This window comes from Marmota marmota, unplaced genomic scaffold (assembly GCF_001458135.2).
Source record: "Marmota marmota marmota unplaced genomic scaffold, marMar, whole genome shotgun sequence".
Classification (NCBI taxonomy): Eukaryota; Metazoa; Chordata; class Mammalia; order Rodentia; family Sciuridae; genus Marmota; species Marmota marmota.
Window position 1 is genome coordinate 13,198,386 of NW_026000205.1, and position 18,535 is coordinate 13,216,920.

General features: G+C 54.0%; 1 protein-coding gene across 1 annotated transcript; it reads right to left on the reverse strand.

The window, feature by feature from the left end:
• Positions 1-326: 326 nt before the first annotated feature.
• On the reverse strand, positions 327-10,680 carry Lrp3 (LDL receptor related protein 3). The gene is made up of 6 exons (XM_015496924.2): positions 10,575-10,680; positions 4,505-4,643; positions 3,041-3,255; positions 1,557-2,673; positions 1,210-1,342; positions 327-980 (listed from the first exon to the last, which is right to left on the reverse strand). The coding sequence occupies exons 1-6, from the start codon at positions 10,633-10,635 to the stop codon at positions 393-395; spliced, it is 2,253 nt and encodes a 750-aa protein (XP_015352410.1). The 5' UTR covers positions 10,636-10,680; the 3' UTR covers positions 327-392.
• Positions 10,681-18,535: the final 7,855 nt, after the last annotated feature.

An 18,535-nucleotide genomic window follows, 5' to 3' on the forward strand; every position in this document is an offset into this window, starting at 1 on the left:
CTGGTGCCACCATAGGGGGAATGAAGCAAGAAGCCACACAAAACACACCCCAGAGAGCCCTGCCCTGGCCTCCCTGACTCTGTGGAAATGGATTCCCAGGTTTGAACTGGAGTGGAGGAATCGGTAGAAGTGAGACCCCAAGGTGCTTATGTGTGCTGGGACCCCAGAGATAGGCTCGTCACTCCACCCTCTTTCCCCCAGCCAACCCCCAGCCCCTCTCTGCCATGCCCACCCAAGTTGATGCAGGCTGCTGGCTCAGGGCCCAGACCCTCCGATGGGGCTGCTGGTGGGCCTCTCGCTCTGCAAGAAAGGACGCGGAGGCAGGGTAGAAATGACTGTGTATTCCCTGGTTACAAAGCGGGGCTATGGCGGTCACCAGCGTGTGTTGTGGGTCAGCAGACCAGCAGAGCCTCATCGTCACTGGCCTCCAGTGTTGGGGAGCAGGGTGGTGGGGAGCTCCTGCAGACCTCCAGTGGCTCTGGGGAGTGGGGGTCTGAGGTGCTGCTGGCAGTGGGAGCCTGGGGGTAAGGGTCCTGGGCCAAGCAGGGCTCAGGAATTGTGTCCGGAGGGGCCGGGCTATCCACCAGAGGTTCCCTACAGGCCTTTCTGTCCTTGTTCACAGGCCCATACTCTGGGTCTCGCAGGCCCGAGGGCGGGGGTGACACTGAAGTTCCCACCTCTGGTGCATGGCCAGGGGCACTGGGAGGTCCATCCCCAGCTGCTCTGGGGCTGCCTGTGTCTGTGTGGGATGCTGGGGGATCCGGGGCAGCCCCAGGTGCAGGCTGGAGGAGCCCGTCGCCCAGCACCGTCTGTGATGTGCGTGCAGCAGTCAGCAGTGGAATCTGGCCCCGAGGTGCCCGTGACCGGTGAAAAAGCCGGTTCCAGAGGCGGCCCAGACGGCGGCGGGAGGGGCCCCGGCGGGAGGCGTGCCGGCGCATCTGTCTCCGCATGGCTGTGCGAAGGTTCTGTAGCACCGAGGCCTAGAGGGTGGGGCAGCAGCTAAGGGAGTGGCCACTTAGGGGCAGAGGTCAGCACACCCCCAAGGAACCCAAGACCAACTTGCACCCCCTCTACCTGGCTGGGGTCTCCTTAGGTCACCTAGCCCAGGTCTCACCTCCCCCTTCTGTGACCCCTGGACCAGGCTGTCCCACACGCTGTCCTTCCTGGCCCTTTGTCCTCTGGTCTTGGGTCACGCCTGCTGAGGCTCACCTGGGATGCACTGTAGACAGGAAAATCCTCCACGGGTGGGATGAGGCCCTGTGCAATGAGCTGACCGTAGGATGGGGGTGCCTCCCGCCGCACAAACTCGGCCTCTAAGCGCGTCATCTGGGTCTCGAAGGCCCTGAAAGCAGTGGACAGAAGGGAAGTATGGCAGGGCTGGCCAACTTCCTGGTGGTCCCCAACAGGACTCAGGGACTCTGCCCCTCCATCTGGAAAATGTGCTGCCCAGACCCAGCAGTGCCCACCGGGAAGGCCTGAGCCTCCTTGGGCAAACCCACAGCTGCATGCATGGTGAGCAGGGAAACCAAGGGCCCCGGCCACGGAGGGGCACCCACCTGTACTCCTGCGTGCGCAGCGCATAGAGCTTGAACGCGCAGCCCAGGGCGATGACAAGCAGCAGGCCACACACCAGGCTGCCGATGAGGGCAGCGGTGATGACCTTGCGGGGCACAGCGGCCAGGCAGCCGTGCTCATCGCTGCCGTCCTGGCAGTCCTCCTGGCCGTCACACCGCCACGTCTCAAAAATGCACAGGTTGGTCCCGCAGTGGAAGGTGCCGGGCTGGCAGGAGAAGCAGTTCTTCTCGTCGGCGCCATCTGGGCAGCTTTTCTGGTTGTTGCAGCGGTCAGCAGGTGCATAGCAGAGGCCACTGCCACCCTCGCAGGGGTATTGGTCGGGTGGGCAGGCGGGGCAGCCCTGCTCATCCCGGCCGCTGGCACAGTGCCACCAGCCATCACAGCGCTGTGGCTCTGAGAAACAACCCTGGTCTCCGGTGCCACTGTCATCCCCCTCGCTGCTGCTCCCGCACGGCTGCTCCCACGGGAGGCAGTAGCCCTTCACCTGGTAGGTGGCATTGAAGCCATGGCCAGCGCTGCGGGCGCGGGCATGGTAGGCCACAGTGAGGCGGCCCTGCGCGGCCTCGAGGCTCACCGGCCGGTGGTTGCTGCGGTAAGACAGCGTCTGCAGCAGGCGGTCCCCGCGCTCGCCCAGGCCCTCATACACCTGCACGTAGTCGTCGTAACCCAGCCGCAGCTCCAGCTGCAGCAGCACACGGCGAGGGTCCTGTGTGTCCACCAGCCACGTGCAGTGAAGGTCCGAGGGCCCGCGGGCTGCACCAAACAGGTCTGGGGAGGCAAAGGAGCCGTAGAAGCTGCCCAGCCGCCGACCGCATGCCAGGTCCGGGCAGCCAGCCTCATCAGAACCGTCGCCGCAGTCCTGTGTGCCGTCGCAGCGCCGCTCCACAGGCAGGCAGCGCGTGGACCGTGCCCCACTGCAGGGAAAGGTGCCCCCAGGGCACAGGCTGCCTGGAGGCTCAGAGGCAGGGGCAGAGCAGTTGCCCTCATCAGAGCCATCTCCACACTCATCCACAGTGTTGCACTGCCACGGGCCCGGAAGGCACTTGCCGTTGTCACAGCGGAATTCATCTGGCTGGCAGGACACCTGGCCCAACTTCCCTATAGGCAAGGAGGTAGCAGGAGGCAGTTAGGGGAGAGCAGAGCCCCCCTCCAGCATGGGGGCTTGGGGCCAAGAGTGGACAGGAGCACCCCCCAATGCAGCTGGGGCCAGGAAGGGCCAGGCCACTGGGATTCCTAAGTGGGCTCATTCTCTGACCCGACCTTGGGCTGAGGGGCCAAGTCTGTGAAGTGGGGTCAGTGACCTGGAGAGGTTCTGGTGCAGCAGCTTAACAGTCCCACCCACATCCTAAGATGGACAGGGCTGGTCAGAGTGAACCCTGCAAGGAGTAGAGGGCACTGCCCCAACCCAGGAGCCAAACACTGAGCATTCCATGCTGTCCCCACCCTGATCTCTGGTTGGCATCACCTCTGATGTAGGAGAGGCGGAAGCCCTGGGCTTGGCCAGAGCTAGAAGCGTCTGAGTGGAAGAAGATCCAGACATGGTCCCGGGCAGAGATGAAGGCCGGCGGGATGGCAGAGCCGCAGAGCCGGAAGGCCTCTTGTCGAGGCGGGGCCGCTGGACCCAGCAGGAGCCAGTCCAGGGAGCACTGATGGGACTCCTCCACATCAAAGTTGCGGAAACTACAGGGACAGACAGAACCACAGAAATGGGTGGGGCAGGCAGAGATGGCATGGACTGGCAGAGTGGTCAGGCCAGAACTCACAGCAACAATGGCCAGCCTGCCCCACCCACTACCCCTGCCCTCTGTCTCCCAAACTGCCTGCTCTTCCACTCTTAGTCCTGTCCCCACCTAGAGGTCCAAAGAATCATGAATGACATCTGTGGACAGCATCGGTCACACTCAACTTGGTTGCAGCTCCCTGTCTTCCTCCATCACACACACAGCACCCCAGCCCAAAGCCACAGTGGGAGGGTCAGGAGCCACCTAGACACTTTCCCCTGAAGGGTGGAGGCAGAAGGGCCCCCATCCCTCCCAGACCTGGTCAACTGGAACAGACCCAGCACAAACTCCCAGAGACAGGCACTGAAGATAAGGCTGTGCCCACAGGGCCAGTGCTGCAGCTGGGTGACAGCTAATCACCTAGGGAGGAACCCTGGCACTGGAGCCATGGTCTGTGGTCATAGGGAAACTGAGGCACAGAAACCAAGACAGCCCCTGTTCAAGGCCTTCACATCCCTGTCTTTGGGAGCTGTGGAGTAACTGGGCCCTGGGCAGCGGGGTGCCAGGGGTGTTTGGACTTTTGGCATTTAGGAGAACAACAGGAACCCACAGTAACCCCCTAACTAAATGTCCCCATGACCATCTCAAGCCAGGCCTTCCAGCTCCTCAGTGCCGCTATCTGTTCCCACCCCTCGTTTCCTTCTGCACATCTCTGCAGCTCAAAGGCACAGCTCCTGCCTGGTTCCCTTCCCTGCTGAGACCACCACAGGCCCCTTGGGAAAACTGTGATCTGGGCTCTGTGCCAGCCTGGCCTCAAGCCACCCCTGCAGGACAGAGGATAGCTCTGCTACCTCAGAGGCAGTCAGATCAGGCCACCAGTTCCCAGGGCTCAGGACAAGAGACCTGGCTTGGAACACCCAGTCACAGAGGCCCAGGGAACTGGGCATGCTCACATGCTCGTGTGCATTCACATAGGCGCACACATGGTCACACGTGCCCTCTCAGACACCTCATGCATGTGCTCCCTGCATCTACAGACATGGGCTCATGCATGTGCATGTGCTCACACACAGGTCCTTGATGCCTGCTCAGGAATGGGCTTGTGCAAGTCCACAAACGCATGTGCACACTCACGCATCTGTCCATATGCTCCCCCAGCATGTAAGGTCCCACACTGATTGCCCCCAACACCTTCAAGGCCCTCCTACCTGATGGTAATCATGTCCCCACGGTCGCCTTGGATGTACCAGCTGCAGTTGGTGCCTGGTGGGTAGTTGAGGGGCCAGGCCGGGCTGTAGATGACACCGCGCCGTTCTGTGTGCTGCTCCAGCTTCCCACTGCAGGCAGCTGTCAGGAGAGGAGGCTGAGAAGTGCCCACCCCACATCTGGGTGGACAGTGGGTCAGGGGTGTGCTTGAGCGCAGGTCTTTCCCGTGGTGCCATCAAGTGCAGCTAAGGGTAGCCAGGCCATGGCCGGCCATGAGCTCAAGACTTCATAGAAGTAGTGAGGGTGGGGGAGGTCCAGGAAGGTTCTCCTGGACTTGGGGCAGCACAGCGCCCATCCCATGCTGTATGCCAAAGCCCAGGTCTCTGAGAGGGCTGAGAGTGAGCCACCAACTCCCCCTGGCAACCAGCACCTGCAAGTGCAGCACCATTGCCTCAGGGCCTCAGCTCAGAGAGAATTCTGCACCCTAGGCCTGCTAGGCTTACCAGCCATCTCACTGGGGTCCCCTGCCTGTCCTTCCTGGGGCCTGCCGAATGCAGATCAGCCCTGGGAGGAGAGGGGCTTTGCTCACATTCACTGAGCACCTACTCTGTACCAAACAAAAGTGATAGGCATGCTGAATAAGGCAGGCAAAAGCCCTGCCCTGTGGAACTCACAGGCTGGGGAGGGATGCAGACGACTTATACAGAAGGCCTGGTGACGATTATGAAACAGGCCCTAAGGGAGGCAGCAATGTCCAGGATGGCTGGAAACACAGGCTGGGGCTGAGTGCACCTTATATAGAGCTGGGGTCTTACCCTGAGTACACATGGAAAGCCACTGAAGATAGAGGTCATAACCAGAGAAGGAAAGAGGCTCAGAGAGGATAAATGACTTGCCCAGGGCCACACAGCCAGTGAATGACAGAGTCAGGATTCACTCTGGTCCTTAACGAGCTCAGCCTCTCACAGCCAGCCCTAAGCCAACAAGCATTTATAAAGTGTCAACTGTATGCCATGTCCAGGATCGACACAGAGCAGCACACTGGCCAGTGTGACTGAGGAGCCCACCACACTACTGGCTTCCCTTTAACTGATTCATTATCTGCAGCCTCCACCTGCTAGCTGAGAACACCCAGCCTGAAGACACCAGACTGCAGGGGCAGTACAGAATACCCAGGCATTCCCAGGGCCAGGCAGTGGGCCTGTACACTTGGCGTACCTTCTCACAGTGCCCTCAAGCCTGCACCATGTCAGTTTATCTGATCTAATCTGGGACAAACACAAGATCCATTTTATAGATGGAGAAACGGAGGCTCAGAGAAACAAGTGATGATCAAGTGACCCCCCCCCTTAATCCCACTCTGCCCCAGAAGCCACGTTCTCTCTACCTCCTCAGCAAGACTCTCTGGGACCCCAAATGGGGCAGCTGCAGTAAGAAGGAAAGCCTTCTGGTCTCCCTACACTCCATGCTCTTGGGACAAGCACAAGATTCACTCACCCACCCATCAGCCTCATGGCTCCCATAACCCCAAGCCCCTTGGTCCTGCACATGGAGAGATTTTGCTCCTGCTGAGCCCTGAAGGGTTTTTCCCTACTCTCCTATTTCATGCCTGCTCAGCTTCAGCTGTCAGGTCCCAGGTCCCTTCTCGGAGACGCCCTTCCCAGGCTGCCCCAGTGAAGTCCCCATCCTCCACCTCTCCTCCCTAGCATCTACCAGGACAGGGATTTCCCTCTCCTCCCCAGAATGGGTTGATGACAGGCTTCCACAAGAGGGAAGGGCTGTGATGCTCTAGCCTAACACCCTGACCCCAGGAGCCTGCCACACATAGCCAGTCACCCTGGACCACTGAGTGGTCAATCCATGTACCCACTGAGCATCATGCTGAGGCACAAGCTGTGAGCTGAGGCTCCTTCTGCTCGGGACCAGTCATGACTGTGGGGTCCAGATTATCCAACATTGTAACCGCAAACTGGTCACCCCCGCTGACTGCTCACAAGAGCATAAAAAGGCTAGAACAGAAATGCCACCCTTGGCCCTAAAGAAGCTTGGCCACCATAAGGCCATCAGAGCCTCAACAGTCCTAGCTCAGCAAGTTTATAAGCCAGTGCCCCTGGACCTGGTGCTTCCACATGGTCCTGGGAGACAGCCTTCTGTGCCTCAGGTTCCTCCCTTTCCAGGAAATGGGAGCCACGTGACCACTCCCAGGACAAGAAGACAAGCACTAAACAAATGGAACAGGTCTTAGCCAAAAGTGTGAGGGACCCCCAGCCCCAGCCTAGTTCCTGTTGATGGGTGAGGCCATTGGTCACATGGAACTCCCAGAGACCTGAGTGCTGACCTGGGATGCCTGGGAAGGTTTCTATCTCCAGAAGGTGCTAGAAAGGAGGTGCCTGAGAATGGAGGGCCCAGCAAGGCTGAGGGCACAGCTTGCTCCCATGTCAAGTCTCTAGAGCACATTAAACCAGAGCACCAGGCCTCTGGGTCAGCAAGGGCAGGAAACAGCCCTTGTTCATCTTTATTCTCAGCTCCAAGGACAGGGCTGCCCCAGCCCCACAGGGGATAGACAGAGACCTACTCGTCTTGTCAGGTCAATAAGAGGCCAGGTATCTCGCCCACACTGGCCAAGGAAAGCCAGGCCCCTCCAGTGTCACCAGCCACTTCAGTCTCTTCCCAACTGCCGTAGCCAGAATACATCTCCCTGCTACCCCCTGTGGCTGGCCATTCGCTCAAGGGTTGGGAAGCCTGTCCGGATGACTGGACCAGTAACTGCCAAGCTCTAGCTTTCCACAAAATACCAGTGACATGTCCTCCCAGATGGCCTCAACTCCAAAGGCCCCCAGCACTTCCCCAGAAATCCCCACGTCAGGGGCATCAAGGGCATTGGCCCTCTGTTAACTGTCTGCTCTTCTCCAGAGGGGGTCACGGGTAGGGGGAGGGTGTCTGCAGCCACCAGCCCAGCCTGGTGCAGACAGAGTGTGGAGCAGAAGGGAGGCTGGGGTCTTCCAGGAACTGGAGCTCCATCAGGGACTCTTGACTGGATGCCACTTGGCCATGGACCTGGTGGGTGCCCCCAGCTCAGATGGGGGTCCTCCAGCTCTGTCTCTGTAAAGGCAGCCTCATCGCACTCCACTGCACCACCCCAGGGCCCGGGGCCAGACAGGGATAAGGTCATGAATCCAATCCCAGCGTCAATATTCTGCCCTGAGCCTAGCTTGTCTGTCAGTAAAATGGAATCAGTGTATGTTGCTTGTCTCAGTGGGATGATTTAAGTGATGGGGGGCCTATCAGTGGGGAAGGGGACTCTCCAGGAAGTGAGGGTCCGTAGGGTGGGTTGACACAGGAGAGGTGGGAGAGAATGCAGGAGAGGGCTTCAGGGGTGTTTGGGGCACACAGAGAGGAATGTCTGAGCTGACCTCACTCTGGCAGAAGATTGCCTCTGCTCTCGATGCCCGCGTAAGTGGGAAAGAGATGACTGGGCACTTTAAAGGACAGTGTCCTTTTTTCCTGGCCCAAAAGTTGTCAAATACTCCTGAGAGGACATGAGCAAGAACTGATGAAGCACAATTTGCAGATCTGATTTCCAGAGGTGAGATCAATACTCTGGACAACCCATCTGTGTAACCTGATGACAGGGAGCTTGGAGACCCACCCCAGACACTCCGGGAAGTCGTCAGGTGAGTGTCAGGCAGCATGAACCCTGCCCAGGCTCACCTCTTGGGGCCACACTGGGTTCTGGGGGATGTGGGAGGTGGGTCCTCTGATCCAGTCAGTCCCTGGCATACCTGGGGCAGGGCAGAGACTGAGGGACAAAAACCTGTGAGGTTCCTGGCAGCCTAGCTGGGTCCTGGAGATTATCTGAGCCCAGGGCAGTTCTGAGAAGGGGCTGGGGGAGTGGTTCCTGATGTGGTCGGTCTCCTTCACAATAGGAACAGCAGAGAAAGTTCTACAAAAACAGAGTCGCAAAACATTATTGGAAGGGGGAGCCTCAGTCAGTCAGAAGCTGGTAGTAATGCTGGAGGGATCAGAGCTAGGGTCCCACACTACCACCTATCACCACACAAGCTGTGTGTACAAATCACAACACCAAGGGCACCATGCATGGGAACTGATGTGCAAACAGCAACCCCTGGAGTTGAGCAATGTGGACCCTGCTCGGGCCCAAGATCTTAAAAGCTAAGAATAACCAAACATGAAGACCCAGACAGGTGTCTTTCTCCCCCAAGCTCCATGAGTGGTCCTTCTCTGTGAAGCATCACTTTTCCAACCCTGAATGTGGCAGATATGTTTGGGGCAACATGCCTACCCACCACGTTAGCAGAAGAACTGGCCTGGGGCTCATGTTTGTGAGATGTGAAACCTTCTTGTCCCTTTCTCCTACTCTACCCTGACCACAAACATCTGACTCTGGCTAAGCCAGTCTTTTCTTGAAAACTGGGATAGGAGACCAGGATGTCCTCTCTGCTGGGACATCAAGCAGGACTAGGCTGGTCAGTGCTGAGCAAGGCCAGGCCCTGGGCCAGCCCAGGTCAGCAGTGGACACGTGGCTGCAGAGAGTGTGGAGCTCAGGTGCAGAGAAACTTAGGAGGTAAGCAGAAGCCAAGTCTTTGAGACGGGCAGGCAGACCAGCCTCTGTGCCCTGACCTTCCTATCCCTGTGACTGCAGCCAGCAAGGGTACCTCCCCCTGAGAGTTCCTAATACCTGAGCCAGGCTCAATGGGTTTCTGTAGCCAGCCAGTCCCCTGAGCAGAACTAGAAACCTCAAACAGCTCCTGCCCTGCCATGCAGCACAGCAGACAAAAAGCAAGTCCAGGGTCCCAGATTGGGCATCACACATCTTCCCTGAGTACTTTGAGTTAACTTTGACCCAATGTTTTTAATGCAAATACCTGTCCTTACTTGAATAGCATTTTAGGGTTTGCTGAAGATGCCTGTATATAGGTGGAATGAGTAAGAGATGGTGAGGTTTATCAGGGTGTATCAATTACAGTACAGGCTCCCCTCGTGTCCTTTCTTAGAACTCTCTGAATGGAAGCGAGGGCCACAAAGGCCTGGATTTATCCATTCACCAATCCCTGGCAACCCCTCAGCGATGGAGGATAGATGTTCTTGGCTGCCCCTCCAGCTCCTGACAGTCTTTGCTATGCTAGGCACCAGGCCAGAGCCCTAAGATGGCCACTGGATGACCAACCCACACTGACAGGCAGGAGGCCAGCACGGAGCCTTCAATGTGCTCCTCGCATCCTGTGTGTACTACTGGCCAAAGTCGATCTCTCTCCTGCAAGTCAGCAGCCCGATGCTCACCTTTCCTGTGCAGTGATCCCAGGTTAGGCCCTCACCTGCCTTCTACCTGCCTCTCACACACCAAGCCCATATTCCCCAGCCCTGATGCATTCTAGGACCCAGGACCAGGAGCTAGAGACCACCCTACAGCCCATGACCCCAGGATTATTCAAAATGGCCTGTCCTGAGCTGTTTGCTCTGCCTGCCTTGACTTTCCCATGGAAACCCCAACAAAGGCTCTGGCCTCTCCTTTCCCAAACCTAGTAATCCCCCATGGCCCTGTGTGGTACAGCATGTCCCCATCTCTCGTGAGGAGTCAAAAATTCTACCAATGGTCTTGGTTTCTCTGTGTCATCACTCAGTCCTACTTCTGTAAGTTGAATCATTATTTTAACACAGATCAGCATCTCAGGGCCCTAAGGAACCCCACGGCCTACAGGAGGCACAATCTGTCAGTTGCACAGGGTGCTGGTAGTTTGCCAGTAGTAATAAGCCACACATGCCAGACACCATGTTGAGTGTCTTGCCTTATTGGTTTATATTTAATATAAAGACCACATTTTGATGTAGACCTTTATTCATCCATTTAACAAAAGAGGAAACTGAGGCTCAGGGAAGTTCAAGCTTGCCCAACACCAAAGAACTCCTTTATGATGGAGAAAAGATTCACAAGAACTGACTTTCTCCATAAAAGGCCAGCAGACTGCCGGGTGGAGCTAGGATCTGAAGGCCGGTCCTCAAAGGTCAACAACCCAGAGGGGATGGAAGGAGAGGAAGACAGCGCTTACTTACCTAGAGCTGGAACTGCACTGCTGAGCTTTCCCGTGAGAAAGAGGTTCACTGTGGGAGACATAAAGAGGGGTCAGAAGGGCATAGTGGCCCTCAGGGTCCCAGGCACCTACTCTGGGCCAGTGGCAGGCCTTGCAGAGGCATAGAACAACACAGCTGAACCCAAGGCTGGTCCCTTTCACAGGGCAAGGCCCAGAGTTCTGCTTGAGGCTTTTGCTCCACCCCTAGTTCTGCTGGGATGCATAGAGGCAAGGACCCCAAAGAGACCTGGCACATCCATGGCCAGAGAGAGCAACATGCTAGTCTGGTCCCGTCACACCACATCATATCACTTAGGGGGTTTCCTCTCGGGGCTACCCATCACAGAGACCTGGTTCAGCCACGTCACCTACCCAGCAGCCAGAAAAGGAAGGGAAGAAGTTTTAATTATCCCCATCTTACAGGGACACTCATCTAGAACAGCGACCCTCTTCCCTGAGCCACTCTGACCTTGAGAGGGAAAATAAAGAATTATCCTGCCACCCCCTCAAGTACCCACCTCCATAAGGTTCTTTTGATTTTATCTACTGCTCTGATCAGGGGGTCTCAGGCCCAGAAGAGAACACAGATAAAGTGGAAGGCAGACCTAAGTTCCTGGGGTTCAGAGTGCTTCCCTCCCCCATCAAAGATGCCAGTGAATCAGGGAGCATTTCTGGAGGGTCACTGCAGACCTGGTCACCTGTCCTGGGCCACTTCAGGACAACCAGACTCTGCCAGGCAGAGCCATATCCCATATCTGAGCAGGAAGGAACTGCTCACCAGGGGACACAGCAATGCAGAACCCAGAACCCATGATCACAGCCAAATTGAGAGGTGGACATTCTGAAGGTTATGTCCCTTATTAAGACCAGCTCACACAGCTGGGGGACAGCCCCCTGATTGGTAGGGGACAGAGGAGGATACAGCTTAAAATCAATGGAGTTGTTCTTCACTTTGTCGTTTCAGTCGTTTCAGCAAACTGGTCAGGTTAAAGAGCCCTCATCAGTGACATCACCCTGTTCCTTAATGACCCTCAGCTCTGCTAAGGGCCTCCCTCCTCCTTCATGGAGGTAAATAAAGGAGCCATGTGAGTTGAGCATTTAACTCCTTCCTTCCCCTCTGCGCAAGGTGGGTCGTGGAAAAGTGGACAGAAAAACTCTTGAGGAGGAAAGGAGCCCTGGCCCAGGTGCCAGGCCTGGACAGGTCTTTGGCCATCCAGGAACTCGCCATCCTGTGCTGTACAGGCCCACCCGCTGGGGCTGAGACGACACAAAGGGAAAATGAGTCATTCGCACAGCTGCCTTCTCTCTGGAATCCTCCCCCGGCCCCGCATCCTGAGTCCCCTTTTGGCTAGCACCCACCCCCGCCTAAACTCCTGGCAGGAAACAGTTCCTTCTTCAGGGGGCCTTTGTCAGCAGCTCTGGAGGCCCAGATCGCCACCAAGCTGAGTGCCGGCCGGCGGGGCTGAGCTGCTGCTGCCAACCGCAGACCCTGGCGGACCCGTCTCCTNTATGTTGAACCAAGTTGGAAAGGTTAATAAAAAACTCTACAATCATAAAACATGACCATATATAAGGCTTCATGTTCCTCAATCTGTTCACAGCCCACTGTCAAACCCACCCAGCAAGCAATGACCAAAATATCTAGGAACCTAGGGCTGAAAGGAAACTACTGTCCCCATTGCACAGTTGTGCAGGATCATAAAACAACTGGTCATTATATCAATTCCTCATTGTGTTCATCATGTATATTTTTTACAGTTGTTTGGATTTCTAAATTTGCATTAAAATTTGGTTTATTTTTAGTATTGAGTTTTATGGCACTCAAATTTTGTGCCCATGTGAGTGTTTCCCTGGTATACCCTTGCCCTTGCACATACTGAGATCTGGTTATCTGACACTCCATTTCTCACATAGCCTTAAGGTGATCTAGAGGCTGTCTCACCGGGTAGGGGCTTGCTGGGGGTCCTCTGTGTAGCCCTTGCCTGGTCTTCTCCCTCATCCACCTTCTCACCACTTCTCGAATGGTCCCTGACATCTCTGTCTTTGCTGCGTGTTCCTCTGTCCTAGCTACAGCCACCTGGATCCCCCCTGTTCGCAATAAATACAACTCAGCTTGAGTTGTATTCAGGAGGTTTCTAGTCATCACCAAAACCTTCCAACTACTGGGAAAGGAGTGATGTAAATAATAGATCTGAAACAACAGGATGGCTAGGGCAGGTGAGGGAATTGCAGTGGAGTGGAGGAGCTCAGATACAGGACAAAAGTCCCAGCAGGAAGCTGGGCTTCCTAGTTAGGAGGAAGCAAAGCCCTGTTTTTACTCCCATGCATCGCACTCCCGGGCATTTCCTGAGGCATGGACCATAGGCCCAGGAGGCCTTCAATATCTGCTCCAGAAGTAAGGAGCAAGAGGGCAGGCAGAGAGGAGAAGGCACACAGAGGCATCCCACATTAACTGCCTTCCCAGACAACAAGGCCACTACTGTTGCTCACTTACCAGTCACACACCCAGAACCCCACCTGACATGGAGAAAGCCAATGTCACAGGAGGGTCTTCTCCTCCATCATTTGCCCCCCATAGATGCAAACTCAAGCCTCTCAGCCAACTGCTTACTGGATACTAATTAAGAAGATCCTGAGCTGGATCAATTTGCCTTGATTTCAAATCGCTAGAATCTATTCAAGCGTGAAAAGTCGAAGTGGCTTTTGCAAATGAAGATGAAACGAGATCTTACAACCACCTGGTTCATCAGAGGTCTTCCCAGGAGGGTAACCCCTTCATTGTTCCAAACAGAGCTGCAGACCAGATACCTCTCACTCCTGTGATCTGCCCCTGCTTTATTGTTCCCAAATCATTTCATGACCACATCACTTACTGACTCAATAACTTTTACTGCAATCTCTCTATGTCCAGTCCATCACTAAGACCTGCTGGTGCACATGGTGTATCTCACATCTGCACATATCTTTCCATCACCAAGGCCAGTCCCCCTTCTTCCAGTCACTGTCTCCTCTCTCCTGAAGCTCTACAGAATGCCTCCAAATCCATCTCCCACATTTTTACCATGCACATTGGATCACACTCCCTGCAGAAAGTGTTCCAGAAACCTCAGAGTTTTTTATCTTAAGCTGTGTGATCCTGTGTGACCAGCTCTACCTGCTACCTGTCCAAACCTCTATCCACCATCAACTTGTTCTGGCCCTAGAACTTTTCCACTCTTCCCAGAGCTATTTCTACTCTTCCTCCGTCCCACCAAGAGGACATCCAAGAGGTAGAGGCAGACATAGTTCAGAGGAATGTTCTCAGCCTTGGGAGCAGCCTCTCTAGCACACACTATGTGGACATAGCGATGAATCCCCAGGCCTCCAGGGCTCCCTTGGAGAGAACTTCAGGCACCCAGAACCAGCTGCTCACTCAAGCTAGCAGCAAGAGAAGAAGGTCTGTGTGCATCTCTTTGGCCATTTCTTCTCGGGAAGAAACTGTCTTAGGATGCTTTATAAGATCCCGTCTTATAAAGACAATGTCTTCTAAATGGTTTTTTGCTCTTGTATATTAAAATCCATGTTTCTCCAATGATTTTTTTTCTTTAATTTACTACTACTATCCCTTGCACATGCTAGGCAAGTGCTCTACCACTGAGCTACTCTCCTTATCTCTCCAATGATAATTTTAAATCATAGCAATTCAGGTAGAAATTAGCATGAAAACCGGTGACATGACATGTCTAAATGGGAGATAATGTCGTATAATTTTGAAGTGAGGTGGTGGGAGGATAGAAAAGGGAGGCAAGATGACGGGAAATGGCTCTGGAGAAAGGAAGCTGAGGTTTAATTGGATAAAATATAAAAACCACAATGAGATAGTACTATGAATTCATTAGGATGACTATTGGGGAGAAAATACGCTAATAATAAGTGTTGGCAAGGATGCGGAGAAACTGGAACTCTTGCTGGTAGGAATGTCAATAGTGAACTCTATAGGACACTATGGCCGTTCCTCAGATAATTAAAAATGGAATTACCATGTGACCAGCAATTCTACTTCTGGGTATATACCCAAAAGAATTAAAGGCAGGGACCTTGACAGATACTGTATGCCCATGTTTGTAGCTGCAATGCTCACCAGAGACAAAAGGTGGTCTGCTCACTGATGAATGGATACACCAAATGTGCTATAAGCATTCAATGGACTATTAACCATGGAAAGAAAGGAAATTGTGATGCCTGCCACAACATGGAGACACCTTTAGGACATTATGATAAATAAAATAAGCCAGCCACAAAATGACAGATGCCATACAATTCCACTTAAATGAGGTTCCTAGAGTAGTCAAATTCATATAAACAAGAAGTGAAGTGGTGGCTACCTGGGCTAGAAAGAGGGGAAAATATCACTTTGGCAAAATGAAAAGAGTTTTTGAGACAGATGGTTGCACAAAAATGTAAATCTACTTAACACCACCCAACTGTGCACTTAAAAATGGTTAACCCCAAGCCAGGCATTATGGCACATGCTTATAATCCCAGCGGCTCAGGAGGCTACGGCAAGAGGATCGTGAATTCAAGAATGGCCTTTTTAAAAAGGCTATGGATGTAGCTCAGGGGTAGTGTTTCTGGCTTCTATCCCCAGTGCCAAGAAAGAGATGGGAGGGATTTTAAATCTTTAAAAGTTTACCACAGGGGCTGGGGTCGTGGCTCAGCGGTAGAGCGCTTGCCTAGCATGTGCGAGGACTGGGTTCGATCCCCAGCATCACATAAAAATAAATAAAGTCTATTGACAACGAAAAAAATTTTTTTTTAATCTACCACAATAAAAATTAAAAATAAATTAAAATTCTAAAAATATGTGGCAAAATTTGTGGCTATAACATTTGCTTATAAACTTGGGGTTTGGTGTAGCTTTCTATGGCCTCTGTCTTTCCAGAGCATTGGTCTGCCAGAGTGGGGAGAGGAAAGCTCAGAGCTGAGAGCCCACTCTACTGTGTCCAAATACTATTTTGGTCAGCTTTTCATTGCTGTGACACCAATACCTGACAAGAACAATTTAGAGGAGGAAAAGTCTATTTGGGGCTCACAGTTTCAGAGGTCTCAGTCCCTAGTCAGCCAACTCAATTGCTCTGAGCCCAGGGTGAGGCATCACGTCATGGCAGAAGGGCCCAGCAGGTGAAAACAGCTCCGCTCACCACAGGTCGACAAACACAAGTAGACTGCCCACAACCTGAGAGGCAGGCCCCTTCCACGCTGAGAATGACAGAGGCATGGTCCCCGCCCTCACGCAGCTGACAATCCAGCAAGGAAGACAGGTGACAGCCACAGAAGTGAGGCCGCGAGAACAAGGGGAACTTGCAGTGAGGCAGAACCGGGCAGTGACCTGGGGCCACTTCAGGAGGCCTTCCCTGGGAGGTGGCAGTAGAGCTGAACCCTGGACGAGGAAGAGAGCCAGCCAGGTGAAGACCCAGAGGGAGCCTCAGTGCAAGGTCCCAGCAGCAGGAGCCAGCCGCCCGAGGGACAGGATGGAAGGAAGCCAGCAGAGCCCAAGGGAGGGACAGAGTGACAAGCATCGAGGTGGGGAGGTGGTCAGGGCTTTGCAGGGTGCAGGGGGCTGGGCAGCAGACTTGAAGGCCTGGGAGGCTTTGGGGGCTGGGCCTGGAACATGAGGGATGGGCCTTTGCAAAGATCCCTGAGGATGGGACCCACAGGGAGGGAGGCCTGTCCTCCTGGGGGGCTGCTGTGTGGATGGGAGTCGAGTCCTGCCCCCAGGAGCAGGCCCAGAAGGCCGGGCAGGACGTGGGTGGTGGGCAGGCCCCAAGACTGCTGCTCTTGGCCTGGCTCTGGCGTTGGCTTGGGGTGCAGCCGCAGGGGAGCTGTGTGTGGGCACGTCCTGGGGCTGCCTGCCCGCCACCCCAGAGACAGGAGCTACAGGGAAGCCGGTTCACCTGGGCCCTGCTCTCACGTGGTGGAGGTGATGCAGGAAGGTGAGGCAGGTGGCAGGGTAGCAGGGACCTCCAGAGCCCTGAAGTCAGCCCAGAGGACAGAGAACTCCCGGGCAAGGCCTTCAACTATCTATCCAACCGCTCTGTATGCAGAGGCCCCCAGTGAGCCAGACAGCGCCTATGCTAGGGGCCATCTAGCCAGGTGGACTGTGTTAGTCAGCTCTGCATCACTGTGACCAAAACACCTGACTAGAACAACTTAGAGGAGGAAAAGTTTATTTTGGCTCACCGTTTCAGAGGTTCAGTTCACAGTGTGCTGACTCCATTGCTGTGGGCCCAACGTGAGGGAGAATGTCATGCAGGAAGGGCCTGCCAGAGGAGAACTGCTCGGCTCATGGTGGCCAGGAAGCAGAAAAAGAGAGCATGTGGAGGGACCATGGAAAAATGCACCTTTCAGGACATAACCCATTACCCAACTTCTCCAGCCATGCCCCACCTGCCTACAGTTACCACCCAGTGAGTCCATTCAGACTAGGATGGAATGACATAGCTCTCACAATCCAATCACTCTGAAACATTCCTGCAATAATACAGGAGCTTAGCTGGGCACAGTGGCACACACCTGTAATCCCAGCAGCTCAGGAGGTTGAGGCAGGAGGATCGCCAGTTCAAAGCCAGCCTCAGCAATTTAGCGAGGCCCTAAGCAACTCAGCAAGACCCTATCTCTAAATAAAAAAATAAAAAGGGCTGGGGATATGGCTCAGTGGCTAAGCACCCCTGGATTCAATCCCTGATACCAAAAAATAATAATTATTATTGTATTACCAGAGCTTTGGGGAAACATCTCATATCCAAACCATAGCACATACCCAGGCACAGCCAGCCACAGTCCACCCACCCAGCCCTGCCGCATCTGCAGTCATATCCTTGGCAGTGTGCTCATACAGCCAAGTGCATCTAGCCATAGCTCCTCTGCAAGCCATTGCTGGTTCCTACAAATTTAATAGACCATCAGCAGTAAAATCATTTTACCTTCAGTATTCAGCAGTAATTTTTAAATTATAGGTCTGGAACAGTCATACTAAGTATGTCATAAAAGCACCATTCCAAAAACAGGGCTTTTATTGCCATAAAAATGTCAGCACCCGGGGCATGCCTTGGTTTACATAACTCTGTCTGCAGTAACTCTAAGTAGTGAGTGCAGTTCCAATGTTCAATCAGACAGCTCCCCTCTGCCTTGCTGAAGCATCCCAAAGTGCCCTGAAACGATAATCATTTGCGTATTGATTTGGGGCAGAATCAATCCAGTTCAGTCCACCTCACTAAATTATTAATGGAGCAAAGCCATTAGAACCCCCGGGGTGGGGTAATGGGTAAGGTTTGTTTTTTTAACCCTGTTGCTGCTGCAGGAATAAAGGTGACACCCTGAGAGAGCCTGAGTCCAGAGACACAAGTAAAGAACATGGAAACCAAGACTGGAGGGGTAGATTAGGAGAGCCTACGTATTTCCCAGGAGCAGTTTTTTTTTTTTGGTCCCAGGCACTGAAACCAGGGGTGCTTAGCCACTGAGCCACATCCCCAGCCCTATTTTGCATTTTATTTAGAGACAGGGTCTCACTGAATTGCTTAATGCCTCACTAAACTGCTGAGGCTGGCTTTGAACTGACAATCCTCCTGCCTCAGCCTCCAGAGTCACTGGGATTACAGGTGTCCACCACTGTGCCCAGCTGGAGCTGCCCCTTTGTGATCATGAGGAATCAGAGATGGGCAGGCCATGCTCACTTTCAGCACCTGTGAGAGATGAAACCAGCCTGAGGTGTCTCGGAACGAGACCACCATTCCCTTTAGAGCCCTGGGACTCTCTGGGGTGACACACTGAGGCTAGGGTAGTACTATTGACCTCTTAGGGCCCCTTCACCACAGACAGCAAATCTTTATTATGGATTTAAAGGTTGTATTTAAATTGACTTTTTTTTGTTGTTGTTGAAGTATTCCTACTTCAAAAGAAAGTTTC

Coding starts and splice junctions, on each gene's coding strand:
- Lrp3 (XM_015496924.2), bottom strand. CDS start 10,635: ATGTCTCCCACAGTGAACCTCTTTCTCACGGGAAAGCTCAGCAGTGCA. Junction 2,674..3,040: donor CCGCCTCTCCTACATCAGAG/GTGATGCCAACC, acceptor CCTTGCCTATAG/GGAAGTTGGGCCAGGTGTCC. Junction 981..1,209: donor CTGTCTACAGTGCATCCCAG/GTGAGCCTCAGC, acceptor CCCACCCTCTAG/GCCTCGGTGCTACAGAACCT.